The following is a 27,940-nucleotide window of genomic DNA, read 5'->3' on the forward strand; positions in this document are numbered from 1 at the left end:
CTTGAGCCAGCAAAGGTTGCCATTGAGGTGTAACCCTAGTCGGCTGGCAGCGGCGGCGGCGGTTGGTAGTGCGAGCGGTGGTGGCACCTGGTAGTGGTCCCGGTGGCGAGGCGTCGAAGGAACTTCGGCTGTGGCGATTTGGGGAATTCGGGGATTTGGGGACGGATTGGGGGGTATCAGACCATTGGGGTAAGAGGCTGATAGGGTTGGTCCAGTGGAGTGAGCCTTCCATATGGCTGGACTCGGTTCACCATGGGATGAGGCTGACTGGTGGGTCCATTATGGTCAAACAGTGGTCAAATCAATGATTCAAGCTAATTTTGAATCGAATTTGAACTGGATTTTCAATGTACTGTTCAAGACCTTCATCAATGTACACTAATTGTCCAACTCGCACTCTAATGGTCATTGTATGGTCCATGTTAAGTGTATAAGTACACCAAGCATGTATAGCTATATGATCTCACACATCATATACCTATGTGTATTGATATAACCAAGCATGTGTATGATCTTTTCAACTCAAGTGCATAATTATATGTGTTGATATAAGCAAGCATGTAGACCTTACCTTATCAAGTGCTTAGTTATATGTGAAGTGCATATTATAGCATATATGTGTGTATGTATGTTATATAGTAACAAAGCACACCTTGCATGTATATGATCTTATGAAGTGCTAATCAAGTCATTCTCATATGCTCACATAGTATGTCATCTTATGAAGTGCTAATCAACTTACTAAATGTTTAAATTCATTGAAGCACACACATTATAGTTAAGTAGAATGTATGTTACATGTGTATATATATACAAAAAAGGGATCATGTATGTCTCCCTATAATTTGAGACCTAAAATATTATCATACTAAAAATTTTATGCGTACATCAGATATTATAAATACTAAAAAAACAAAACATTGGAATCATGTCCTTCATATATCAAAATAGGTTACAAATACTAAAAACAACATTGTAAAGCATTATAATAACATGGTAATATCATTATATACAAACTTACTTTTTATCCCAATCATGTAGAAATTGTTGTCACATTTTTTTGAAGCAAATATCAATTTACAATTCAATAAAATAAACAGACATAAAAGAAAAAACCATTTAATTTTATTCTAAAAAAAAGAAAAATGCTTTCCAGCTCCCGCCTAGGGGTTCTGGCATTTGCGCGCTTATCCCTGCCCAATTTTGGTGCCTCCGAAAACCCCCTACTGCCCTCCTTCGGCATCCGCTCCATTGAAAGTACATAGGGACAACATAGTAATTTCACCGAGGACTATACATTGGTCAATCCCCTCCCGCATCTCTTCTGGCCTCATTTCGTTTCACTCCGCCGCACCCACTCCGCATCCACTCCGCCGCCGCCGCCCTAGATCCACTCCGCCGTCCTCTCATACAGCCACTTCGCCGCCCAGATCCACTCCGCCACCCAAACCCACTCCGCTGCCCTCTCATATAGCCACTCCGCCCCCTAGATCCACTCCGCCGCAACACAGATGGAGACGGAGGAGCCGTGACCTGCGATGTCCACCCCACCAGAGATGGAGAAGTAGGACGTCGGCCACTTCATCGAGCCGCACCTCGACGTCGGCCACTTCATCGAGCTGCACCTCGACGTCGGCCACTTCATCGAGCCACGCAACGACGATGCCTAAACGGGCCACAAAAGTGCTCTGCCCCTCGAGCCCAGGTTCCTCTCTGCTGTGCTCCTCATTTTAGGGTTTTGTTCTTTGTATTTGGTTCCCTTGTGTAGCGCCGTCTTCTAGTTGTAGGGCAATTCCACTAGATAGGGTTTAGGGTTTAGGGTTTAGCAATCAATTCCACTGAAATTTGTTTACAAATAGGGTACTATGAATGGCTTTGGGACTTGCAAGTCACGGAGAACCTCAAGAAGATGGAATCCTTGCGTCTTCGTACCTTGGCTTCGGGACTTGTTAGTTCTCAGAATCCGAACAAGCAAAAACACAACAATGTAACTGATGAGCGGTCAGATTCATCCGAATATCTTCCTGGAGCTGAAGAGGGCCAGGAAGAAGATGATGATTTTGATAATACTAGCGTAGAAAAGGTCTCTTCTCAATCTTGGTTGGGGGTTCTAGCATCACGCTGTCCGATATATATTATAATAACATATTTTCCATTATGTGTTAGGAAATTGACAACAAGAACAAGCAGACCAAGCGGGGTCGACCAAAGAAGAACACCAGGATGCCTATAGGTGGAATGAAAAGGGTTAGGGCAACTAGACAGGGCGATTCAGTTCCTGGAGTTACCACAAGGTCTAGGAAAAAGTACAGCACCACCTTCCCAGAGTCTGAGAACACTAACACAGACCCTATGAAGCAAGTTGAAGAACAAGATCCTGTTCTGGACTGGTCTGTTTTTGATGAGCAAACGAATGTAGATGAACATGCTGTCTCTGAGCAAACCAATGCAGATGTCTCTAAACAGTTAGAGACTGTTCCTGAAGGCAAGTAACAGATCATGCATTCTCACATTCTTTGATTTAATGGTGGACTAGTCTAACACTCTCAGCGGATACTTTGTAGGTCGACAACGTGCTCCAAGGCGACCAAGACCACCAACAAAGGGCAAATTGCTAGACAACATGACAAAGGCGATGGGAAGAAGGTTGCCAATTGAAATTGCTCCAGGGAAGAAAAGGCCTGAGAAGCCATTACAAGCTGCTAAGCTAGCTTCAGAGGCTGGACTTGTCATTAGGTCCAGCATGCCTGTCCTAACTCACTGGAAAGAATGCAAGAAGGATGAAGACAACTATATGAAAGAATTCGTTGGCCACTTATCTGTAAGTAAATACCTTCAATATCTATTTGGTACTTTCCATAAGTCATTGTATCAAATGCTAATAGCTAAATCTCATGACTTATTGACTTCCACAGAATAGGTTGGCAGTTGATGAAAATGATGACCCAACAAAGCAAGCCTGCACCAATCTACTCCAATCTGGGGTACGACAAACTAGATATTTATTGAAGAAGAAGTACTTCATCGGTGTCCCAGCTGATCAAATCAGAACAACTTCCCCTATTCCAACTATAACTGATGAACAGTGGCTGGCCCTTGTGGCAAAGTGGTCTAGTCCAAAAGGGAGGGTATGATGTGCCATAAGACAACAACTTCTCTGTTTTGTCTACTTTATCTGCAACTTACTTGTTTTCATTTCAGGAAGTAGCTGAGAAGAACAAGACCAACCGTACTAAGGTCAAACACCATCAGTCGACGGGATCTCACAGCTACATCTCGCACTTGTACACATATGTAAGTGCTAAAAATCTAGTACAATATGTTTTCTATTTGTGTGTAGATACAGAAGCTAATTTTTCTGCATTTCTTTCTCAAACTACATACAGATGGAGAAAAACAAGGATCATGATGTCAATGCCGTGGAGATGTTCAAGGAATGCCATACTAGTAAGAAGAATGGTATGACAGATCAAGTCAAAGAGACACTTGTAAGTCCCTACACCTCATTGATGGATGGGTTGTGTACATATGTCAGTTTATATTCAGAATTGGTTGCTGGGTGCGATTATCATATGCCACAATTTGTATGATGTGTCTGGATGGTCCTATCTTTACTTGTGAAATTGCTTGAAGGGACTAAAATTGATTGCTGGCTGGGATTAAAATACATAGAAAACATGGTCATACATGCTTACACCTATATATCCAGTTATATGCTTGCTGAAATGGAAAGTGCTTGCATACACATATATGCAATTTATATTCTCATATGTAACATGGTTGTGTACACATACATTCTTGTAACATGGATTATCTGATGTTCTCTAATGATTGTCTTATCTTGTAACATGGATTATCTGATGTTTTCCATTTCTTTTCTTGAAACATGGTTTCTGTATAAGTAACTTATCAAATTTGCATCTCTCTGATGTAGAGTGCCATGGAAAATATGTTGGCCCAACCTGCTGAAGGTTTAGAGACACCAAGATCTAGTACTGAAATTGTTTCCAAGGTCCTCTCACAAACCAGTGCTGCTTCTACATTCCTGAAGAATGCTGGTCTTCAAACACCAGGGTCAAAATCTGCTGGATCAGTTGCAAGAGAAGCACAACTTCAGGAACAGCTACAGGCAGAGAAGACGCGGGCTGATCTACTTCAACAAGAACTGGACACCTTGAAGAAGAAAGGTGAAGAAACAGAAGATGCATTGGCCAAGACCCAAGAAGTAGTGCTCAGGACCCAGCAGGAGATGGAGGAATTCAAGAAGAAACAAGAAGCCAATGATCTACTACTTCAGCGCATCTTGAACATCAACACAGGTAACAGAGCTACTTAGCTTGTTCATGCGCTTGCTAGGTACCTCTGTAGTTGCCTGTAGTTCCCTGGTGCTGAGCAGGTTGGTTATGTCACTTGTGAACGAATTTGTGTGTGAAGTGGTGGTTCCAATGATGTGTGTGAACTTGTGGTTCCCCTGTGTTTGGGAACTTTGGTTGTATGAACAATAAGTCTGACTGTGATGTATGAACCTATGTTCTATGTTTGCTGAGGCTGGCCATGTATGGTACCTATGCATTATTTCAAATTCGTCAAATGCCTATGCAAATTTCTATGACGAAAAAAACGTCATTATGTCACGTGCTACCACTTCAGTGCCCACGTGCTGCCACGTCAACGCCCACAGAACGCCTACTAGCCCAACACCTATCAACCTACGAGCCCAACACGTGTCAACCTACGAGCCCAACACGTTTCAATCAAAGAGCCCAACACGTGTCAATCTACCAGACGTACACGTGTCAACCTTGTGACCATACACGTGTACGCTGCAAGCCGGCTGAAACAGTTTAGTGACGGGGGAAAAGTTGTCATGGATGTAACGATATCTATGACAAAATACACAAAATCGTCAAGGTGCAACAGCTATGACGCTACAAAGATGACAAAGACGATTTCGTCATAGCATCGTCACAAATATATGTCCATGACGTTTTTGGCCTTTACTATGACAAAAGTGGATTGTCTTGGATGTGGACTTTTTTAGTAGTGTGAATAGGGCCAGGACATTGATGATGCGATATGTTCAAGATCAACAAGTGTGTTTCTTAACGGTTTGTCTGCACATTATGGGGTACTCTCTGATACTTGTTGTGGATATGAAGGAAAAAACATGGAGGAAAATTCCTAGGCCTCGTGGTACTCTACCCTCTATCCATCAAGCTCAGGGACACTTGTGTGTATGTACTATTGGTGGTGTTAGTGGTCACAATATGTCCTAGCTTTCAGTCTGGATCCTTGAAGACTATGCTACTAATAAATGGACACTGAAGCATACTGTCAGCACACTAAAGGTGTTTGGAAAAACTAATATTAAATTTGGTTACGTGGATTATGATTCAGCCTACACAGCGATTACAGTTCACCCAGAATGGAATTTGATTTTCTTTGTTGGGGCGGAAAGAACAATCATCACATATGACATGGACTGAAGAAAAGTTTATGTCATCCCTGCCAGTGTCAACCATAGCTATGGTAGATGTAAAGTCCTAGCACGGTTCATGAGCAGACCTTACTTTCTTCCTTATGTTCCCTTGTTCTTTTTCTTGGAGTCATTAGTGGAGTAGCGAATAAAGCTCCATTTGATGTATCTCTGTGTCACGACATGTTCAAATGGACCAACGTTGTTTGATTGTCTGTGGCCATGTTAATTTCGTCTAGGATGGATGTTGTCATTATTGCAGCTAAACTAGTGTGCCATCTTAATTTGTTGTGTTTCCAAATTGGTTTATTTTTCTGGCGTGAACAGTATGTTATGGTGGTGTTATAGCTCCCCTCACCGTTTCATACGATGATTCAGCGTTAGTGTGACATCGCCCTACTCTGAGAGGAGGAAGGCCTACGTGATGTCAAGGACCTCCACTCCAAGGCTAGGAGCTCCCTGACTTCGTAGCTCGTAGGATCTAGGTAGGGGTGGCACCAGGGTTGTTGCTTGGCTGCCTAAAGAAGAGATGAGGTTTAGAGTTTGAGAGAGGTGAGGGTTTTAGATAACTTCTTCTTTCTTAATCCCAATCAAAGGTCTAGCTTACATATATATAGGAGATAGCCTAGCCAGCTGATCACCCTCTGATTCACTTTCACACCTAAATCACTTGTTCACACTCATGACCCTTTCACACTACAGGCCCTTTAGGGTGCTCCTAGTCGGTCAAGGCCTTGCTGGCTGCTTGCTGCTTCCTAGGCTGCCTACTGTAATGTTGGCCCCATATGACTTCTCTCCCGCCCTCAAGGAGCAGCTCGTCCTCGAGCTGGAAGCTTGGGTAGCGATCCTGGAAGGAATCGAGGTCTTCCTAGGTTGCTGATGCTGCTGGTTCACCTTGCCAATGGATGAGGACTTGACGGACGCCGTAGGCTAGCCGGGTGCGGGAAGCGCGTTCAGGGACCGGCTGGGACGTGCCATGATGCATGAGGGGTAGAGCCAGAGGCGACGATGGGGGAGTGCCAATGAACTTCTTGAGTAGGCCCACATGGAACACATCATGCAGGCGAGCGTGAGGAGGGAGCTCGAGGTGGTAGGCGACGTCGTTGATTGCAGCGGCGATGCGGTACGGTCCATAGAACCTGGGCCGTAGCTTGCCATGGGCAGCCCCCTGGAGCGAGGCCGTGGCATGGTGGCGTAGGCGGAGCCATACCCTGTCCCCGGCGTTGAAGTTGATGTCGCGATGCCATTTGTCGTAGTAGCGCTTGTAGACAGCCTGGGCTAGTTCCAGGCGGGCACGGGCGTCGTCTAGGAACTCGTCGCGGTCCACCATGGTCTTGGCCACCACCGCCACCCATGTTTCACCTGGCTCGTATGACCTGATGGTTGGAGGGTCACGGCCATACACAAGCTTGAAGGGTGTCGTCTTGAGAGCGGACTGGAAGGCGGTGTTGTAGATGAACTCCGCCCAGGGCAGCCAGCGCACCCATTGACGGGGCCGGTCACCAGTGAAGCACCGAAGGTACATGATGATGACTTTGTTGGTAGCCTCGGTCTGCCCATCAGACTGGGGGTGGAAAGCAGTTGACATGTGGAGCTTGGCACCCGTGAGCCGCATGAGCTCCTTCCAGAACAGCGACGTGAACACCGGGTCGCGGTCGGAGACGATCGACTGGGGAATGCCATGCAGTCGCACGATGTCGGAGAAGAAGCTCTGGGCCACTGACTCGGCGGAGTACGGGTGCGCCAAGGGAATGAAGTGGGCATACTTGTTGAGGCGACCAACGACGGTGAGGATCACAGATTTGCCGCCCACACGAGGCAGAGCTTCGACGAAGTCCATCCCAATGTCGGCCCAGATTGTCGTCGGTACGGGCAGAGGAAGGAGCAGTCCTGTAGGATGTAGATGCTTAGACTTGTAGCGTTGATAGGTGGCGCACGCCTTGATGAAGTCCTGGACCACCCGCCTGAGATTCGGTGAGTGGAAATCTCGGCAGATGCGGTGCAGTGTGCGCTGGACGCCTTCGTGGCTGTCCTCGTGGATGGCGGCGAGGAGTTCCTGCAGCAGGGGGGCGCCCGGTGGGATGTAGAGGCGCCCCTGGAATGCGACCAGGCCATCGACGAGGGACCAAGGAGCGCCGTGCTGGTTGGCGGTGATTGCTTCCTTGATGACAACCAAGGCGGGTTCTAGCTCGTGGGCTTGCCATAGTCGATCGACGAAGTCAAAGTGTGGGCTAGAGATGGCTAGGATGGCACCCACCTCCGTGTCTCTCTGAGATAGAGCGTCGGCCACGATGTTGGAGCTGCTGGCTTTGTACTCCACTGTGAAATCGAACCCCAGCAGCTTGCTGACCCAGTGATGCTGTGGGATCGTGGCCAAGCGCTAGTCTAGCAAGAATTTCAAGCTGAAATGATCAGTACGTACTAGAAATTGGTGCCCCCAGAGATATGGTTGCCAGTGGCGAATAGCCAAAACCAAACCGATCAGTTCCCACTCATAAGCCGCAAGAGATTGATGACGTGGTGCTGCTGGTCTATTGAAGAACGCCACTGGGTGGCCTGCCTGGAGGAGAACAGCTCCGAACCCATAGGTGGACGCATCACATTCAACCACAAACGGTTGCCCGAAGTCAGGCATGGCCAGCACCGGCGCGGAGGTGATGGTTGTCTTGAGAGCTTTGAAGGCGGCACCGACGGCGTCAGTCTAAGTGAAGCCGTCCTTTTTTAGCAGAGCTGTCAAAGGGGCGGCGATGGCGCCGAAGTTCTTGACGAACTTGCGGTAGTATCCCGCAAGCCCTAAGAAGCCACGCACAGCCCGGCCGAGCGCGGTTGTGGCCAGTCTACCACAGCTTGAACCTTCTCTGGATCCATGGCCACTCCGTCGATCGAGATGATGTGCCCCAGGTAGGAGATTGAGCTGACGGCGAACGTGCATTTGGAGCACTTGATGAACAGCTGGTGCTGCTGGAGTACCTGGAGAATGGCACGAAGATGACGTAGGTGTGCGGCGAGGGAGTTGCTGTAGATCAGGATGTCGTCGAAGAAGACGAGGACAAAGCGACGGAGGAAGGGTCGCAGCACATCGTTCATCAATGCTTGAAATGTTGCCGGGGCATTGTAGAGGCCGAACGGCATGACGAGGAACTCATAGAGTTCGTCATGGGTTCGGAACGCCGTCTTCGCCATGTCCCCCGGGTTCATGCGCACTTGGTGGTACCCTGAGCGCAAATCGAGCTTGGTGAAGTATCGGGCGCCATGCAGCTCATCGAGGAGCTCATCGATGACCGGGATGGGGCATGCATCCTTCACGGTGATGGCGTTCAATGCACGGTAGTCCATGCAAAAGCGCCACATCCCATCGGCCTTCTTGACCAATAGAACAGGGGAGGAGAAGGCCGACGTGCTGCGCTAGATGATGCCCTGATTCAGCATAGCAGTGCACTGGCGTTCAAGCTCATCTTTGTGGGTGGCGGGGTAGTGGTAGGGCCTGACCACCACTGGTGTGGAGCCTAGGCGCAAGGTGATGCTGTGGTCTTGAGAACGCGGTGGCGGCATTCCGGATGGTTCTACGAACACCGGTGCAAACTCCTCCAGGAGCGCCGGAAGCAAGTCATCAGCGCTGCAGGCGCGCAAGGATGGAGCCGGAGAGCTGGCCACCCCTGACCTGCAGACACGGTGGTCACCATGCCAAAATGACATGGTCAGGGTGCCAAAATCCCAGAGTATAGGCCCTAGCATGGCCAGCCAGTCGGTCCCTAGGACGACGTCGTACCCGGCGAGGGGTAGGGCAAAGAAATCGGTGGTGAAGCGCTCGCCGTCGATGGAGAAGGGGACGACACGGTAGGCACCAGGGTAGGGCACCCAGTCGCCATTAGCCACGGTGACCTTCATGCTGGCCCAGGATTGGAGTTGGAGGGATGTGCGCGCCGTGGCCTCCTCAGACACAAAATTGTGTGTGGTCCCTGAGTCCAGCAAGGCGAGTAGAGTAGTGCCACCCATCTGAATGCGGACCTGCATCGTCTCCGGTGTGCGCACGCCCGCCATGGCGAGGAGGGAGATGTGGGGGTCGTCGGCGGTGGCTGTGTCCTCTGCGTCATTGGCCTCTAAGAGCTCCAGGAAGAAGATGCGCTTGCACACCCGATTGTGGCTGTGCTCAAATTTTTCGTCACAGTTAAAATAGAGCCCAAGTCTTTTCTGCGACTCCATCTCCGACTCTGATAGTCATCGGAGGGGACAGCCCGCGAAGGAGACCAGCGCACCGGGCGTGCTGGACGATGGTGCCAGAAGGGCCAACGGCGGAGGACCGCCTGGCAGGATCCCGCGCACCGTGGCCTTGTAGGTGACTTGCCCCGAAGCAAGGGACGACGTGCGCGTTGGCATGGCGTAGTATTGTTCGTGTTGCTCCTGGGTGCACGCGAGATTCATCGCCATGATCAGCGTCTACGGGTTCTGCATTTGTACGTCGATGCTGAGCGGAGGGCCCAGTCCAGCTATGAATGCCTAGACCCGCTGGCGCTCATCGAGCGGCCCAACACGTGGAAGCAGAGACTCAAAGTGATCCTGGTACTCCGCCACCATCGAGGTGCGTTTGCACTCCATCAGCTCGGCCATCGGGTTGGAGCGGATCGGAGGCCCATAACGAAGATTGAGTAGCTCAGAGAATTGCCGCCAGGACGGGGTGCCCTCGTCGGTTTGGACTTGTAGGTACCACATCTAGGCTCCTCCCTCTAGATTGTAAGAAGCCATCCAAACTTGTTCTTCGGCCGTGATCCGCTGTTGATGGAAGTATGACTCGCATCGGTTGAGGAAGGCGAGTGGATCGGACTTGCCATCAAACTTTGGAAAGTCCAGCTTCTGGAACCGTGGGGGACGGGCACCCTGATGGTCATCAAAACCTAACCCTTGGGATCCCATGGAGGTTGATGGCGGCAGCTGGGACTACTGTAGCATGATGATCTACTGTTGCATCGCTGCCATGTTCTTGGAGAGGTCCCCGATGAGTTTGGCCAGATCGCCAATGGTGGGCTTGACCATGGGGATCGAGGAAGAGTCAGTGGAGTGGGTGGGTGAATTGGGGGTGGAGGATTGGGATGCAGCAGCGGAAGCTGAGGAACGATGGCCAGAGGATCACTAGAAACTTGATACTAGGTTGTTAAGGACCTCCACTCCAAGGCTAGGAGCTCCCTGACTTCATAGCTCGTAGGATCTAGGTAGGGGTGGTGCCAGGGTTGTTGCCTGGCTGCCTGAAGAAGAGATGAGGTTTAGAGTTTGAGAGAGGTGAGGGTTTTAGATAACTTCTTCTTTCTTAATCCCAATCAAAGGTCTGGCTTACATATATATAGGAGATAGCCTGGCCGGCTGATCACCCTCTGATTCACTTTCACACCTAAATCACTTGTTCACACTCATGACCCTTTCACACTACAGGCCCTTTAGGGTGCTCCTGGCTGGTCAAGGCCTTGCTGGCTGCTTGTTGCTTCCTAGGCTACCAACTGTAATGCCGACCCCACATGACACGTGATAATGAAGAAGGAAGAAGCACTGTAGTAGTAGAATACTTATATCGATTTCTAATGTTATGGGTACATGGGGAGTGCTGATGAGAGCACTCCTAAAATGCTACATAAAAATGACACCTCAAAAGCACTACAATGCACCCCGCATTATAGATGCGCCTCAAATGTGGCAAGGAATCAAATGGTCCACACCATCCGCCTTGCTCCAGTCGCCCGTGTGACTCGCGTGGGTGGCCGTGGATGTCACGGACCTTGTCTGTTGCCTTTCCCGCTCGTGTCGTATCATACGCTTGAGTACATGATGTCATTAAGTCCAGTTTTAGATGAGGATGAAATGTGGCAGGGAATCAAATGTGCCAGGGAATTTGAACCGCATTATGTTCACCGCTCCGTCGCCTGTGAATCGCGTGGGTGGCCATGGATGTCATGGACCTTGACTGTTGTTGATGGTAGTTAACAACCATTATAAACCACCAAAGAAACATGAATAAGGGCATAAATATGATCACCAACAAAGGTCTAGTGGTTTAAACTAATAAATTCCATGAGTTTTGGTGAATTTATATTTCTGCAGGGTTTAAATAGAAAACCATCAAGGTGGACCTATATGTCAGATTTAATTGTGCTTATCCACCGCAAAATGGACACTAAAAGGTTCTAGAGGACACTAGAAGACACCACGCCGAGGCAGAGAGGTAGAGGCTACCAGGTGGGGCCACTCGGCCCCACCTGGAGGCCGCTCGGCCCCACCTGGAGGCCGCTCGGCCCCTGGGCCCACCTATCAGCCTCCGTGTTTCAATGTCGATTCTCCACCGCCTCCTAGGTTGCATCTACGCTGTTCTATAAGTCAGTTTGATCGAAGGGCTCATGTTGGATGCTCTAGCCTATATAAACCAGCCCCTGCCCCCCCTATGGCATGAAGTCTGAAAGGATCAAGATGCCCAAGAGGGGGGGCGAATTGGGCTAATTCTAAATTTCTTTGCAATAATTAAGTCCTAAGGTTAGCCCAATTAACCCCTTGTGCCTAGAAAGTGTTTCTATTGATCTACCGTACAAAAGTTTAGCAACCTATGTTCCAATCCTACTCTAGCATGGCAATTCTATGAATGTAAATGACAAGAATTGAATTGCTCAAAGTAAAGAGAGAAGGAGGAACACGGCAATGTTTTGCCAAGGTATCGGAGAGTCGCCACTCCCCACTAGTCCTTGTTGGAGCACCCACGCAAGGGTGTAGCTCCCCCTTGATCCATGCAAGGATCAAGTGCTCTCTATGGGTTGATTCTTTGACACTCCGTCGAGGTGAATCACCCACAACCGCTCACAACTTGAGTTGGGTCATCCACAAGCTCCGCTGGATGATCACCAAACTCCCAATCACCACCAAGCCGTCTAGGTGATGGCGATCACCAAGAGTAACAAGCACGAACTCTCACTTGACCACGACAAGCCTAATGAGAAGGGTGGATGCACACTTTGCTACTCTTGCTTTCACTAATGAGGGCTCTCTTTGGGATTCTCAAATCTCAATCACCTCACTAGGACCTTGCTCTTCTTAGCACCCTCAAAGGTGTTTCTCAGCTGTTGGAATGGGCAAAAGTACCCCCTCACACGAATGGAGGAAGTATTTATAACCTTGGTTGAAAAACAAACCATTATGTGCCTCTGCGGGGTGACCGGATGCTCTGGTCATGTTGACTGGACTCTCCGGTCTTGTTGACTGGACGCTCCGATCAGTTCTCCTCGAACTCCAGTGTTTAAGTTGTGACCGAACGCTGGACATTGTTCGATCAACACTGACTGGATGTGTTCGGTCATGATTTTTCCTCTCTGGAACCTTACTAGAGTCGACCGGACGCTGGCACCCTAGCGTCTGGTCGCTCACTTCTCAGCGCCCGGTTGCACTAGACAAAATCACCTCGATCAAATGAACTGATCGAACTTTGCGCCAGCATCCGGTCACACCAGAACCAGCATCCGGTCAGTATTTGACCCTCCATTCACTTCCAACTCTTGATCATACATGAATGAAGTTTGCTCCAATGGATCTAAGGGCTTTTTAGGAGCTACCTAGTGCTAGATTTAGTAAGTGTGCACCACACCTAACCCAGTAGACTCACCTAGGTCAAGCTACCAATCCAAACCCCCCTTAATAGTATGACCAAAGGAAAAACAAAGTCCTAAACTACTCTAAGTGTCTCTTCAACTCCAATTGACACTTAGAACTAGTCCATCCTTAACCTTGTCGTCCATCCTTTGAAAACCGAACATGATTTCCATCATAGGGGCATGACCACCATGATAGCCCAATCGATCTCCATTACCGTGACCTAACTTAATTGCCTCTACAAAACACACGTTAGTCACAGTAATCACGTATTGTCATTAATCACCGAAACCCAACTAGGGGCCTAGATGCTTTCAATCTCCCCCTTTTTGGTGATTGATGACAATACAACCTCGAGTATGTGAAAGAGATGAGGTTTTTAACATGCTTGGTTCATATAAGCTTTTGTCAATAAGAACAAAAGAGTTAGGCAAGCTTATATGACTCAAGCCAACATAATGTACTCCAAAGATATGAAATTAGCATGAGTACAAGTTATAAAGCTCATTTGCATCGGAGTAAAACATGGAAGCAAAGCAAATGAGCATAACACAAGTGATATGACATATAAATAATTCAAAGTAGAGAGCACACATGTCACATATCACATAAATATCACGATCACATTAATATCAGCTACGATCACACTTAAGTAGTTCAATGCATAATAGTAAACATGAATGCATAATGTATCACACATAAAACTCCAAATGCAATAGTTAAGCTAATAGATAGACTCCCCCTAAATGAATCGCTCCCCCTAAGACTAACATACTCGATCCCTCTCCCCCTTTGGCGTCAAACACCAAAACCTAAGGGTCGGTCAGTGGGGCTGCAGCGGACGAGTCGGGCGCTGAGGTGCGAGGAGCGAGCTAGAACTGTGTGCCATCATCATCTGATCCTGAGCTCTGAGCAGTCTGACCCTCTGTAGCTAGAAACGATGCTGAAGCGGTCTAGGTTGGATCTAGAACTGGCACTGCCTGCTCTAATGATGCAACTGAAGAAGGGAGCGTCTCTGTAGTCCCTGATAATAGGTGCAACTGTGGAAGGACCTAGGGACATGTAGCTCTGGCGGTGTAGGCTACCCTGTCAACTCACTAAATGAAGCACCAAGGCTCCTAGAAACTAGGGTGAGCACTGACGAACTCTGAGGCGGAGTAAAGCCCGTATGAAGAGGTATGAACTATGGGGCTAGCACTGGCGAAGCAAACTGTGGTGCTAGCAGTCCCTGACTCTAAAGCCCATTAGGCTATAAAGCTAGAGTCATAGAAGTGGTGGCAGGCTGACCAAGCTAGGGTGAAGGCTATGGCGGTGGAGCCCCAATAGCAGTGACTACATGCTGCATAAATCCAAGTAGCTGCTGTAGCATGAGAAGCTGCTGTTGATGCATGGCCTACTGCTGCTGCTGTATAGCCTGCTGCTACTGCTGGATTGCCTGCTACTATCGCTGGAACTCATCCTGTCGAGTCTGAAACTATGCAAATGTAGCAGTTGTCTCCTGAGCCTAGCGAGCCTGATCCTGCCTCATCCGCTCAAGTATAGCAAGTAGAGCGGGGTCTGTCTATGGTGCATGTGGAGCTAAACTGGAGCTACCAGCCTCATGGTCATGTCATCAAGAAGGCATCTGAGGAATATCCCGGTAGTCATCATCTAAACAGTCGCTGGGGTCGCTCTCGACCATCCCCTCCTACTGAGCATCAAGCTGCACCTCCTCTATAGCTGCTATGCCCCTGATGGTGTCATGCTATTGGTCTATAGTCTCTGGCACCTCTGGATGATGGTGTGGCTGGCTAGGTGTCCTCATAGCACTATGGCAGATCATCTGAGTCATATTGTAGCACCACTATACTCTGCCAGCATCTCAAGTGGCCTTACAGCTACCTATGACCCCCTAAACCCTTCTATAATAGTATCCTCCATCTCTGATAGAAGGAGATCCCAAATGTCAAACACAGTCTGCTGCATCAGAGAGTTCAGTAGCCATAGCTGTATGCGAGTCAAGCCCTCATGATACCCCATCATTAGAAGTAGTGTCCTCCTCATAATAGCATCAAGCACTCTAGCAGTAGGAGTGAGATCACTAGGGTGTCCTGCTCGACCTCTCACCAAAAGGCTCTGTGAAGCAATGGTGGACCAAATCTGTAGGAGGCACCATACCGCCATGAGGGCGCCTGGGAGGTGCTGTCTATCCATAGCAAACCTAATGTAGCTGGACTGGCTGCTCCTGAAGCCTGAGTATCTCTCTAACCCTAGAGCTCATCAGCCTGCAATCTCTGCCTCTGAATGCAAAGGGTATAAATCTATGCTGCGGGTCAATCCAGAGTGTAGCATAGAACTCACGGACCCAAGATGGAACATATAAGCCTGTCCATCCAAGTAAGTCTATCAGCCCTAGCAAGTAAGATAGGTAAGGGTGAATATGCTCTCCTACTGCTGCTAGAATGGACCCAATATTGCACACCCTCTGAGATTTGTATACTGCCCCATTGTTAAGATATGCATTATAAAAATCTTCCTACAGTGGTGTGTAGAAACCCTCTAAAGCTCGGTCATCTCTCCTAGGTGGGAACCATTGCTCAAAGTCCACAAATCTGAGCTACTGCACTTGCTTGGCCGTGGCGGCTCATAAATCCAAGTGAGTCACTCAAGGTGGACCCTGTGGTCTAGGAGGCGGACAAGAACCCCTCCGCTGTGTCTTTGGCCTCGATGTGACTGGAGCACGGGTACGACCAGAGCGGCGAAGCTGTGGCTGAGGTGACTGCTCTATCTCCTCGGCCTGCTCTCCCTCTTGAGTCTGTTCTACTGGCTATGGTTGCTGCTATGACTCCCCTTGAGGCTGACTCTCATCAATAGCCACATGTCGTCCTCCAACCATGGTAGTCCTAGCTGGACCACCATGATGGCGCTCAACCTGCTCAAGTGCAGCCCTTGTAGATGGAGAAAGCTGATCTGCAATAACAACACCACTCCTAGCACCTCCTCTCTCTACGTGCTCTGCGGCCTCTACAACTGTGGCCGCTCTCGATGTATCTACATCAGGGTACTTGCACTTCTTCGTCTCTAGCTTCTTTGTCGCCTTGGCTTTTGTATCTACAGGCTGGCGAGGCGGGGGCCTTGGATCGTCATCACCGAGACCACCTCCGACATTCTTGACATGAGCCATCTGATGAAGCTAAGAAGAATAACTATCGCTGACAAAGATCATTGGTCAATTGTCACTTTCGAGGCTTGGCCTCGATCCGTACTCACGAGCTTGGCCCCGAGTTGACTGACAACTACCAAAGGGACCACAATGACACCGACTCGCTGCACGATAGAATAGATCAGATTTATAAATAATTAAAACATATCTAGAGATACGAAACCCTAAGAAGCAAGCATTTGGTATGAAATTGAAAATGAGGGCTTGCTACCTTACAAACCGGTGAATCGACGAGAAGAGGAACGAATCGGGGAACCACTGGATTGGCAATGCGAGGCTAGGGTTTTGGCAGGGCTCTGGATGCGGCGTTGAAGCAGGGTAGGGGCACTGCAGTGCTAGGGTAGAGGCACGGGCACTATGGCGGCACTGCGGTTGAGGCGTGGACTGGAGCCAGCACGCTGGAGCGGCTATGCGCAGGCACGGCAGCGAGGCAATGCGGCGTGGCGCTAAGCAGTGGCGTGGGCATGAGCGAAGCAGCACAGCGGTGTGGGAGGTGGTGTAGGAGAAGATGGCGCAGTGACGCTAGGACACAGGAGCGCAGCGACGAATCATGCACGGGAGCAGGGTGGCGATGTCGGCGCAGCTGAGATGAGGATTAGGTCAAACTGCGCGTGCGATTATATGGTGGCTCCCATGGAATAGAAAAGGAAACAAAGAAGAATCCGGATGCCGCACGATTTCTACTGACCAGATGCTGGACCACCATATGATCGGATGCTGAACAGTAGAGTCCGGTCACTCCCTCGCAGTAGGTTCACCTCCTATGAACTGACCAGACGCTGGACTTTAGAGTCTGGTGCAGCGTCCGGTCACTCTTTTTCCAGCAAATCTTCAAAGTCCTTCGTGCTGCCTGTTCCCAATCAAGTCCCAACTTCAATAAGATCCAAATAAACACCAATTGAGACTGATGTGAGTGACCTCTCTCAAACCCTAAAAAATTTCAAAATATTTTGCCTTAGGCTATAATTTTTTTAAGAAAATAGGACAATAAGAGGGCAATTGAAGATAAACGACAAAGCAACATTCATGCATATTAATGCAATACTTGAAAGTAAATCTAGTTGCTTGTCAAGTTTGATCTAAGGTTAAGCTTCTTCACACGCTTTACGATGGTTATCTTAACCATGTTAGACAAGCCCTAAGTGCAATACCATAAAGTAAACATGTTGTATATTATAATGCAATGCAAGGGACAACACAAGCTCATTTTTTAGTGAAGTTACTAAAATCAAGCACATTGAGCTCATTCCGCAATCGACAAAATGTCGCCTCATCTAGCGGTTTAGTGAAGATATCCGCCAATTGATCCTCGGTCCTTACACCTTCTAATGATATATCATTCTTTGCAACATGATCTCTAAGAAAGTGATGACGGATATCTATGTGCTTGGTGCGAGAGTGTTGAACTAGATTATTTACAAGTTTTACCTCACTTTCATTGTCGCACAAAAGAGGTACTTTTTCTTGAACTACACCATAGTCTAGCCAAAGTTTGTTTCATGTAAAGTATTTGTGCACAACAAGCACCCGCGGCAATGTATTCTGCTTCGGCGATGGACAAAGCCACACTATTTTGTTTCTTAGAGGACCAAGACACAAGTGATCTACCAAGCAAATGGCACCCTCCTGGATGTGCTTTTTCTATCAACTTTGCAACCGGCATAATCCGAATCGGAATAGCCAACTAATTCAAATATAGCTCCTTTGGGATACCAAAGGCCAATGCTTGGTGTGTGCTTAAGATACCTAAGAATTCTTTTAACGGCAATCAAATGGGTTTCCTTAGGATTAGCTTGAAATCTAGCACACATATACACACTAAACATGATGTCGAGCCTAGATGCAGTTAAATATAACAAGCTACCAATCATAGAATGGTAGAGAGTTTGATCGACCGTGTTACCTCCCTCATCTAGGTCGAGATGTCCATTAGTTGGCATTGGTGTCTTGATTGGCTTATATTCATCCATCTTGAATCTCTTGAGAAGATCATTTGTATATTTCTCTTGAGAGATGAAAATCCCTTCTCTCATTTGCTTGACTTGAAAACCAAGAAAGAATGTAAGCTCTCCAATCATTGACATCTCAAACTCCTTCGACATCAATTCACCAAACTCTTTGCAAGAATCTTCATTTGATGATCCAAAGATAATATCATCAACATACACTTGACAGATGAAGATATGTCCATCAAGCTTCTTGATGAATAGTGTGGTGTCGACCTTCCCAATGGTGAAGCCCTTCTTAATGAGGAAGTCCCGAAGGTGCTTATACCAAGGTCTTGGGGCTTGCTTAAGCCCATATAACACCTTGGACAACCTATAAACATAATTATGATATGTAGGGTCTTCAAACCTAGGAGGTTGATCAACATAGACTAGTTCATTAATAAAGCCATTTAAAAATGCACTTTTCACATCATTTGATATAATTTCATTTCATGATGTGATGCATATGCAAGAAGGATATGAAATGGCTTCTAGTCTTGCAACCGGTGCAAAGGTCTCTCCAAAATCCAAACCTTCAACTTGAGAGAACCCCTTTGCAACTAGCCTTGCCTTATTCCTCACAACTATGCCTTGATCATCTTGCTTGTTGCGGAATACCCACTTTGTTCCAATGACTCTTGCACCTTTTGGCTGCTCTTCAAGAGTCCAAACTTCATTGTGGGTGAAGTTGTTCAACTCTTCATGCATGGCATTTTTCCAATCCAGGATCTTGAAGAGCTTCTTCTACCTTAGTAGGCTCAAAGCAAGAGACAAAAGAGTGATGTGTAATAAATGAAGCAAGTTTTTGTGAGTGAGTCATTACACCCTTTGATGGACTCCCTATGATGAGATCTTGTGGATGATCTTGTAGTAGAGGTGTGTTTCTTCTATTGACCACTTGAGGAGGAGATTGTGGAGCATCAACATCTTGTGCTTGTACCACCATTTGATTATGGGAGACATGAGTGTCTTCATTTTCTACTCTCCCATCTTTTCATCATCTTGTGGCACATTTGATGAAGAAGGTGGATTGATCACTTGTACATTATCTTCATCATCTTGAGGACTTGATGTCTCCAACTAGAATGTTCTTCATAGCCTCCCTTAATGGTTCATCACCTACATCATCAAGATTCTCATGTGCTCCTTGGGAGCCTGTTAGATTCATCAAATTCCACATCATATGTTTCTTCAATCAAGCCAGTGGCATGATTAAATACTCTATATGCTTTGGACTTTGATGAGTAACCAACAAGAAAACCAATATCACAACATCTTTGAAACTTCCCTAGGTGTTGCCGCTTCTTGTAGATGTAGCATTTGCAACGAAACACCCTAAAGAAGGCGACGTCCGGCTTCTTCCCATTGAGCAACTCATAAGGTGTCTTGCCTAAGGAACTTTTAAAGGAATAGGCGGTTGGATGCATAGCATGCGGTGTTGATAGCTTTCGCCCATAGAGCTTTGGGGGTGTTGTACTCATCTAGCATTGTTCTTGCAAGAGTGATAAATGTCCGGTTCTTTCTCTCAACTACACCATTTTGTTGAGGAGTATATGTTGCGGAGACCTCATGCTTGATCCCAACTTCATCACAATAGGCTTCTATGTTTGTGTTGTCAAATTCTTTCTCATTGTCGCTTCTTATCTTCTTTAGCTTCACTTCAAACTCATTTTGTGCTCTCTTGGCAAACTTCTTGAAACAAGATACAACTTTAGATTTGTCATGAAGGAAGAATACCCTATATGTATCTTGAATAGTCATCAACAATCACTAAGACAATAAAGATTTCCTCCAAAACTCTTGTATGTTGTTAGGTCCAAATAAGTCCATATGAAGAAGTTCTAGCACTCTTGTGGTTGACATGAAAGCTTTTGTTGGATGAGTATTTGCAACTTGCTTGCCGGCTTGACATGCACTACAAAGCTTGTTCTTCTCAAACTTCACATCCTTCAATCCTCTCACCAAATCATTCTTCATAAGATTCTTGAGTGAGCTCATCCCAACATGAGCAAGTCTTCTATGCCATAGCCACCCAAGTGTTGTTTTGGTGAATAGGCAAGTCTTCAAGTTAGCATCTTCAGAGGTGAAGTCCACTAGATATAGGTTGTTGTATCTAAATCCTTTGAATATCACTTGATCATCATCCTTCTTAGATACAACAACTTCCTTCTCGGTAAACAAGCATTGGAAGCCAAGATCACACAATTGTCCAACGGATAGCAAGTTGAAAGCTCAATGAAGCAACATATAGCACATTTGAGATTGAATGATCATTTGATATTGCCACTTTACCCAATCCTTTAACCTTGCCCTTTGAATTATATCTAAATGTGATCCTTTCTTGTCCATCTACTTCTTCATCTAGTGAGGTGAACATACGAGGATCACCGATCGTATGTTGTGTGCAACCACTAATCAATAACCCAATGACTTCCACCGGTCTTGTAGTTCACCTACACACAAGAGATCAAGCTTTAGGAACCCAAACTTGTTGAGGGCCCTTCACCTTCTCAACAAGTGACTTTGCAACCTAAATTTTCTTAGGCCTATTCTTGTTTGGAGGTCCTAAGAACATGACTTTCATCTTTCCACTAGAATCCTTTCTAAGCATGTAATGAGCATTGAAGGCAAAAGATCTAGCATGCTTGGGCAAGGGTTGTGGTGGTGGAGTTTGGCACTCATGGGCAAAGTGGCCTTCTTGTCCACACTCAAAACATCTCTTTGGCTTTGGCTTTGTGTTATTGTTGAGCTTGAGCCTTCTTTTCTTGGTTTGCCAAATATCCAATGCCACTTCTATCAATCTTCATGACTGATGTTTATTAGTAGCTCACTTTGAAGATGCTTGCCTCTTGTGAACTTGCTCAATCCAATCTTGAGATGCTCTTTCTCCAACTTGAGCTTCTTGTTCTCTTCCTTGAGAGCATCATTATTTTTCTCTTCCTTGAGCTTCTTAGTTCTCTTCTTCGAGCTTCTCATTCTCAGGAATCAAATCACTATCATGATCAAGAGTTTCTAGCACAATAGTGTTGTGGCTTTTGATCTCTTCAAGATCTTTCTTGAGCTTTTCATTGTCATTCTTGAGCTTGACAAACTCATCATAATCTTCAGTCTCAACCACTTGCTTGCCCTTGCTACTAGAACTTTGCTCAATGCTCTCAATGATCAAATCATCACATGATGTAGCTATATCAATCTTGCGATCACCCTTGGCCATAAGGCATAGGTGTGTAGAGGATGATGGTGGTGGTGGTGGTGAAGATGGTGAAGAGTTCAATAACAATGGCGGCCACCTTCTCGTTGTCACTATCATCATCAGGATGAGCCACTAGATGAATCAATGTCCGTGAGCCAATCACCGACTGATGTATGCCTTTCCACTTTTCTTCTTCTTGTGGAAGTCCTTCTTGCCATCTCTCTTCTTGTATGGCTTGTTTTTCTTCTTCTTCATTGCTTGAAGTCATCTTTCTTGCCCTTGTACTTGTTCTTGAACTTGTCTTTCTTGGGCTTGGTGCATTGGTGTGCTAGATGACCAAGTTCTCCACAATTGTAGCAATCCATCTCGGAGATTGGCTTCCTTCTAGAGCTAGTGAAGAACTTATTGTTCTTGCCTATCAAACTTGATGCCACTCTTGTTGAGCTTCTTTAGCATCTTGGCGGTTCTGCTCACCATGAGAGCAAGACTTGCGTCATCAATTTCATCATCACTTGAGCTCTCATACTCAAGCCTTGCTTTGCCCTTCTCTTGGCTAGCTTTGAATGCTAAGTCTTTTTCTTTCTTCTTAGTAGAGGATGAGCCATCTTATGGTGTGATGTGCATGTACATCTCATGAGCATTGATCTTTCCCAAGATTTGTGTAGGTGTAGCGGTAGAAAGATCACCTTGATGAAGCACTGGTCACAATATGCCCATATTTATCAATGGGGAGGACACTCAAGATTTCTCTTACAACATCAGATGGTTGCATTTGAGTGAGTCCAAGCCCATTGACTTCCTCTACAAGAACATTCAAATGCTGAGTACATCTCATTAGCATATTCTTTAGGAAGCATCTCAAAAGAGTTAAGCTTTTTCATGACAAGATGATAGCGTTCCTCACACTCACTCTTTGTTCCCTCATGGAGCGCATAAACGTCCGACCATAGTGCATGGGCAGTCCTTGTGGTTCCTCACCTGGTTAAACACATCTTTGCAAAGACCTCTAAAGATGGTGTTTCGAGCCTTTGCATTCCATTTCTCATAATTCACCTCATCGCCTTGTAGGTGTGTAGCATCCCGAGGTTTTGGGAAGCCTTGTGAGGTGGCTCTAAGTATTCCAATGTCTAGAGCTTCTAAATACGCCTCCATGTGGATTTTCCAATAAGGAAAATCATCCCCCTCAAAGATAGGAGGAGGTCCATCCCTGTCAGACATTCTTTCACTAGGCAGTTATGCCTAAATACGTGAGCCTGAGGCTTCGATACCAATTGAAAGGATCAAGATGCCCAAGAGGGGGGGGGGGTGAATTGGGCTAATTCTAAATTTCTTTGCAATAATTAAGTCCTACAGGTTAGCCCTAATTAACCCGTTGTGCCTAAAAAGTGTTTCTATTGATCTACCACACAAAAGTTTAGCAACCTATGTTCCAATCCTACTCTAGCATGGCAATTCTATGAATGTAAATGACAAGAATTGAATTGCTCCAAGTAAATGCTCAAAGTAAAGAGAGAAGGAGGAACAGGACGATGTTTTGCCGAGGTATCGGAGAGTTGCCCACTCCCCACTAGTCCTCGTTGGAGCACCCTGCACAAGGGTGTAGCTCCCCCTTGATCCGTGCAAGGATCAAGTGCTCTCTATGGGTTGATTCTTTGACACTCCGTCCGCGGTGAATCACCCACAACCACTCACAACTTGAGTTGGGTCATCCACAAGCTCCGTCGGATGATCACCAAACTCCCAATCACCACCAAGCCGTCTAGGTGATGGCGATCACCAAGAGTAACAAGCACGAACTCTCACTTGACCATGACAAGCCTAATGAGAAGGGTGGATGCACACTTTGCTACTCTTGCTTTCACTAATGAGGGCTCTCTTTGGGATTCTCAAATCTCAATCATCTCACTAGGACCTTGCTCTTCTTAGCACCCTCAAAGGTGTTTCTCAGCTGTTGGAATGAGCAAAAGTACCCCCTCACACGAATGGAGGAAGTATTTATAACCTTGGTTGAAAAACAAACCGTTATGTGCCTCTGAGGGGTGACCGGACGCTTCGGTCAGTTCTCCCTGAACTCTAGTGTTTAAGTTGTGAACAAACGCTGGACAGTGTCCAGTCAGCACTGACTGGACGCGTCCGGTCACGATTTTCCCTCTCTGGAACCTTACTGGAGTCGACTGGATGCTGGGTGCTAGCGTCTGGTCGCTCACTTCTCAGCGTCCGGTCGCACTAGAAGAAATCACCTTAATCAAATGAACTGACCAGACTTTGCGCCAACGTCCGGTCACATTAGAACCAGCATCCGATCAGTATTTAACCCTCCATTCACTTCCAACTCTCGATCATACGTGAATGAAGTTTGCTCCAATGGATCTAAGAGCTTTTTAGAAGCTACCTAGTGCTAGATTTAGCAAGTGTACACCACACCTAACCCACTAGACTCACCTAGGTCAAGCTACCTGTCCATACCGCCCTTTAATAGTATGGACCAAAGGAAAAACAAAGTCCTAAACTACTCTAAGTGTCTCTTCAACTCCAATCGACACTTAGAACTAGTCCATCCTTAACCTTGTTAGTCCATCCTTTGAAAATCGAAATGATTTCCATCGTAGGGGCATGACCACCATGATAGCCCAATCGATCTCCATTACTTGACCTAACTTAATTGCCTCTGCAAAACACACGTTAGTCACAGTAATCACAGTATTGCCATTAATCACCGAAACCCAACTAGGGACCTAGATGCTTTCAAAGTCATTTGAGAAGACAAAAACCCTAATCATCCTCAGAGCTCTAGCATATTCTAGGGCATAGCTAGTTAGGCTAGGTCTAGAGGGAGGCAAGCATGCTTTGCTTGGATTCCCAATCGTGTCAAGAGCGTGGTTTGGTATAATCTTTGTACCCCCTCTCTCTTTTGTATCTCCATTACTTTTATATGCTTTGCTACAATTGTTATGACAATATTAGTATTCATCTTATTCATGTTCTTCGTTATAATGTTCATTGTCTACTTTGATTATATACCTAGTATAGTTGGATTATCATCATATTAATGCATTTGTTCGTATAGCGCTCACCCTAAGGATCCATGGGTGGGTGGTCTACATTGTGTAAGCGTGGTGCTTCTATGTTGTTTACCTATGGATACACCCTATATTCTGGGTCATATGGTAGATCGCGGATGTGACACTCCCATTGAGTCCTTTGTAGTCCACTTCTCGATGTAGGTAGCACGTAGGATCTGGTTATGAAGGGGGACAAGCTCTGTTCTTAATCTCCCTTAGTAATATCCCTTATGTGTAGATATGAAGATTATCTTAGCAATGACTATTAGGTGTAATTGTACTAATCAGTGTATGCTTTGATTTATAATTAAGAATGACTTAGGAATTATTCCTCTAATATTCTACCTGACCATGCTAATTCCATAGAAAGGAGTACTCTGAGTGATTTATCATTATCATTGATCAATACTTATCATATATATATATCTTATCTTATGACTTACCCCTGTTATATGTAGAATATTGATTATGGTTTACTTCTCCATCAATAGTATAAGTTATCAATCCATGTCCATGCTAGACCTTCCCTATGGTAAAAATATAAATAAGGATACTTGGAATACTCTCGGGTAAAATGCTACAATGGTATATTATCTGTGCGCTTGCTGATTCCTTTTCATTCATATATTTATTTATTCTTCCTAGTCACATAATTAATAAAGAATTGCTTAGTATTATTCTAGTAGTAATGCTATGTAGTACCAACAAGTATCTCTGATATCATCACTAGGGATGACAACCTAGTAAAGTTAGGAGATATAGGTTTATAATAGGTGGCTATTTAAAAACAAGTGACACATTAATAAATACCAACAAGCTTTTCTGGCACTGTTGCTAGGGACTAGATTTAAAACTATGTTCTTAGTAGCGACGCTAAGAAATGTTAACAAGCATTTTTGGTGCTGTTATTAGGGAAGGTAGCTAGACAAATGAAGTATTGATAAACTTATACTTATTGATGTGATCGAAATAACCATTGACCCCTGCTCAAACAGGCTTACCCTTGTTTTGTTTACTTGTGTATCTTATGTAGGGTAATGTATGACCGGTTTTGACCTTTCGACCAAACTACGTTGATGATCCAGAAGCACTACTTAAGGGGACTAAGGCTAAACTCAAAAAAATTTCAGCTTTAGAGTCGGAAGACAACCATATAAGATGAAGCTTAATACCAAAATTTGAAGCCATGGCTGACAGGACTCTTCATGAATTCTCTGCTCCAACCACTGCCAACATCCGAACTAGGCCCACAATCAATGTGGGAGACAATGGATTTGAGCTCAAGCCGGCTCTCATCAACATGGTGCAAGCTGAGCCAATTTTGTGGAAAGGCACATGAAGATGCTAGTGCTCATCTCCAACACTTCCTAGAGATCTGCAGCACTTTCACCTCTTCCCATTTTCACTTTTGGGGAAGGCAAAGCAGTGGTTCTACGCCAACAAAGATAGAAACACTACATGGGATAACTGCTCCACTACCTTCCTAGCAAAGTTTTTTCCCATGGGCAAGACCAATGCTATGCATGGGAGAATTTCAAGTTTTCAGCAGCAACATGATGAATCTATCCCTGAGGCATGGGAACTGCTTTCAAGACTATATATCAAAATGTCCTCATCATTGGATGGAGAATTGGCTACTCATGCAGATGCTTCTACCACAGGGTTGACCAACAATACCCGTGAGACCATGGCTGCTGCTACTAGAGGTGCATTCTTGTCACTTACACTTCTAGCTGTGACCACTCTTGTGGAAAAGATGGCCTCCAACCAAGGCTAGGAATGAAGAATGTGTTCAGACCCACAAGAGAGGTGGAGGTATGCATCAACTCAAGGAGGTAGACATGCTATCTACCAAGATAGGACCTACTAATGAAGAAGCTCGAAGACCGAGTTAATGAGAAGAAAGAAGTCATGCACATTCATGATTCTCGCATGACATGTGAAGAGTGTGGAAACACTAGGCATTTAGGGAATAGTTGCCCTAAAATTTAAGAGGATGTGAACTTTGTCAACGACAGCTACTATCATCCTCAATAGAATCAAGGATGGAACCAACAATAGAGGCCGAAACTACCAAGGTAATCCTCAAGGTAATAATGTCAATAATTTTAATCAACCACCCTTGAGAGAATTAGTTGCTAGCCAATCTAGACTTATGAAAGGATTATCTAAGAAGGTAGCTACCAATGATAAAATTCTAGAAAATATAAGTAACAGAATGGATAGCTTTGCTTCTACCATTAAGAACCAGTATAGCTTTAATAAAATGATAGAATCACAAATAGCTCAGCTAGCGGCTAGTGTTCCTCTGTCCGACAAAGGTAAGATTCCAGGGCAGCCGGAAAGATTTAGAAACTATAAATCTTGTCGATATTCACAATGCATCTGTCTACTACACTCAACCATCAGAGGGAAGGTGGATAGATTACAGCCCTACCCGACAAGAAAGGTGATCTAGGGAGACCTGTCATCCCTATCGCCATTGGACCTCACATATTCCAAGAATCTGTCTATGACTTCGGAGCAAGTGTCAACATCATGCCTAAGGATAATCTATGATAAAATTAATGGAGATACTTTTTTATACACAAATATGCGTTTGTAGCTTGCAGATCAGTCACTCTGCTACCCCAAGGGAGTTCTTGAAGATGCCATCATCAGAGTGGGACAATCATATTTTCCTGTAGACTTTATGGTGTTGGAAACTAGGTGGAGATGAAAGGGCACCCATTATCCTAGGCTGACCTTTCTTGAGCACCGCAAAAGCCATCATCTACATGGATAGTGGAAAGATCTATTTCACAATCAAGGATAAGAAGGAGAAGTTCTCTTTCAAGAACCGCATCTTACAATCTCCTAGTCATCCACAAAAGGCATACCTGTCTAAAGAGATAACAGTGACCAAGAAGAAGAATAACTAAAGAAGGAGGAAGAACAAGACTAGTCAGCCACAAGAAGAAATGGTCAACATGATCAACACACTCTGATCTGAGTACGACCACCTTCTCGCTTCACCATTCCTAGCTAAGAAGGATGATGCTGGCGTATCGACGATTGAGTGTACCATTGGAAAAGGAATCTTCCACAAGACCTTTGGCGATATTGGATCGAGCATCAATATAAGTGTCCAAGGTAACATATGAATATTTATTCAGTAATGAGCCTTTGTTCCCTATGTACATGCAATTACAGATGGCAGACCAATCAATCCAATTTCCGAAGGGGATAGCTAAAGGCGTTATGGTAAGAATACAAGATCACTATGCCCCTACTGATTTCATGGTCCTAGACATGGGAGAAGAAGAAGATGATACCCCATCATCCTTGGAAGACCGTTCCTCAACACCACCAACATGATCATCTACGTCGGATCTGGACAAGTTCACTTCCAATTCCTTAGAG

The 27,940-nt window shown here is 45.9% G+C and overlaps 1 protein-coding gene and 1 non-coding gene across 2 annotated transcripts; both read right to left on the reverse strand.

The window, feature by feature from the left end:
- Positions 1 to 8,881: 8,881 nt before the first annotated feature.
- Positions 8,882 to 9,679, reverse strand: LOC136488837 (uncharacterized). Its single transcript, XM_066485640.1, has one exon. The coding sequence runs from the start codon at positions 9,677 to 9,679 to the stop codon at positions 8,882 to 8,884; it is 798 nt and encodes a 265-aa protein (XP_066341737.1).
- Positions 9,680 to 26,052: 16,373 nt separating this feature from the next.
- Positions 26,053 to 26,162, reverse strand: LOC136490383 (small nucleolar RNA R71). The gene has a single exon (XR_010767675.1). It is a non-coding gene; the product is annotated as a small nucleolar RNA R71 (small nucleolar RNA).
- Between the last annotated feature and the right edge of the window lie 1,778 nt (positions 26,163 to 27,940).

Source organism: Miscanthus floridulus, chromosome 10 (assembly GCF_019320115.1).
Source record: "Miscanthus floridulus cultivar M001 chromosome 10, ASM1932011v1, whole genome shotgun sequence".
Classification (NCBI taxonomy): domain Eukaryota; kingdom Viridiplantae; phylum Streptophyta; class Magnoliopsida; order Poales; family Poaceae; genus Miscanthus; species Miscanthus floridulus.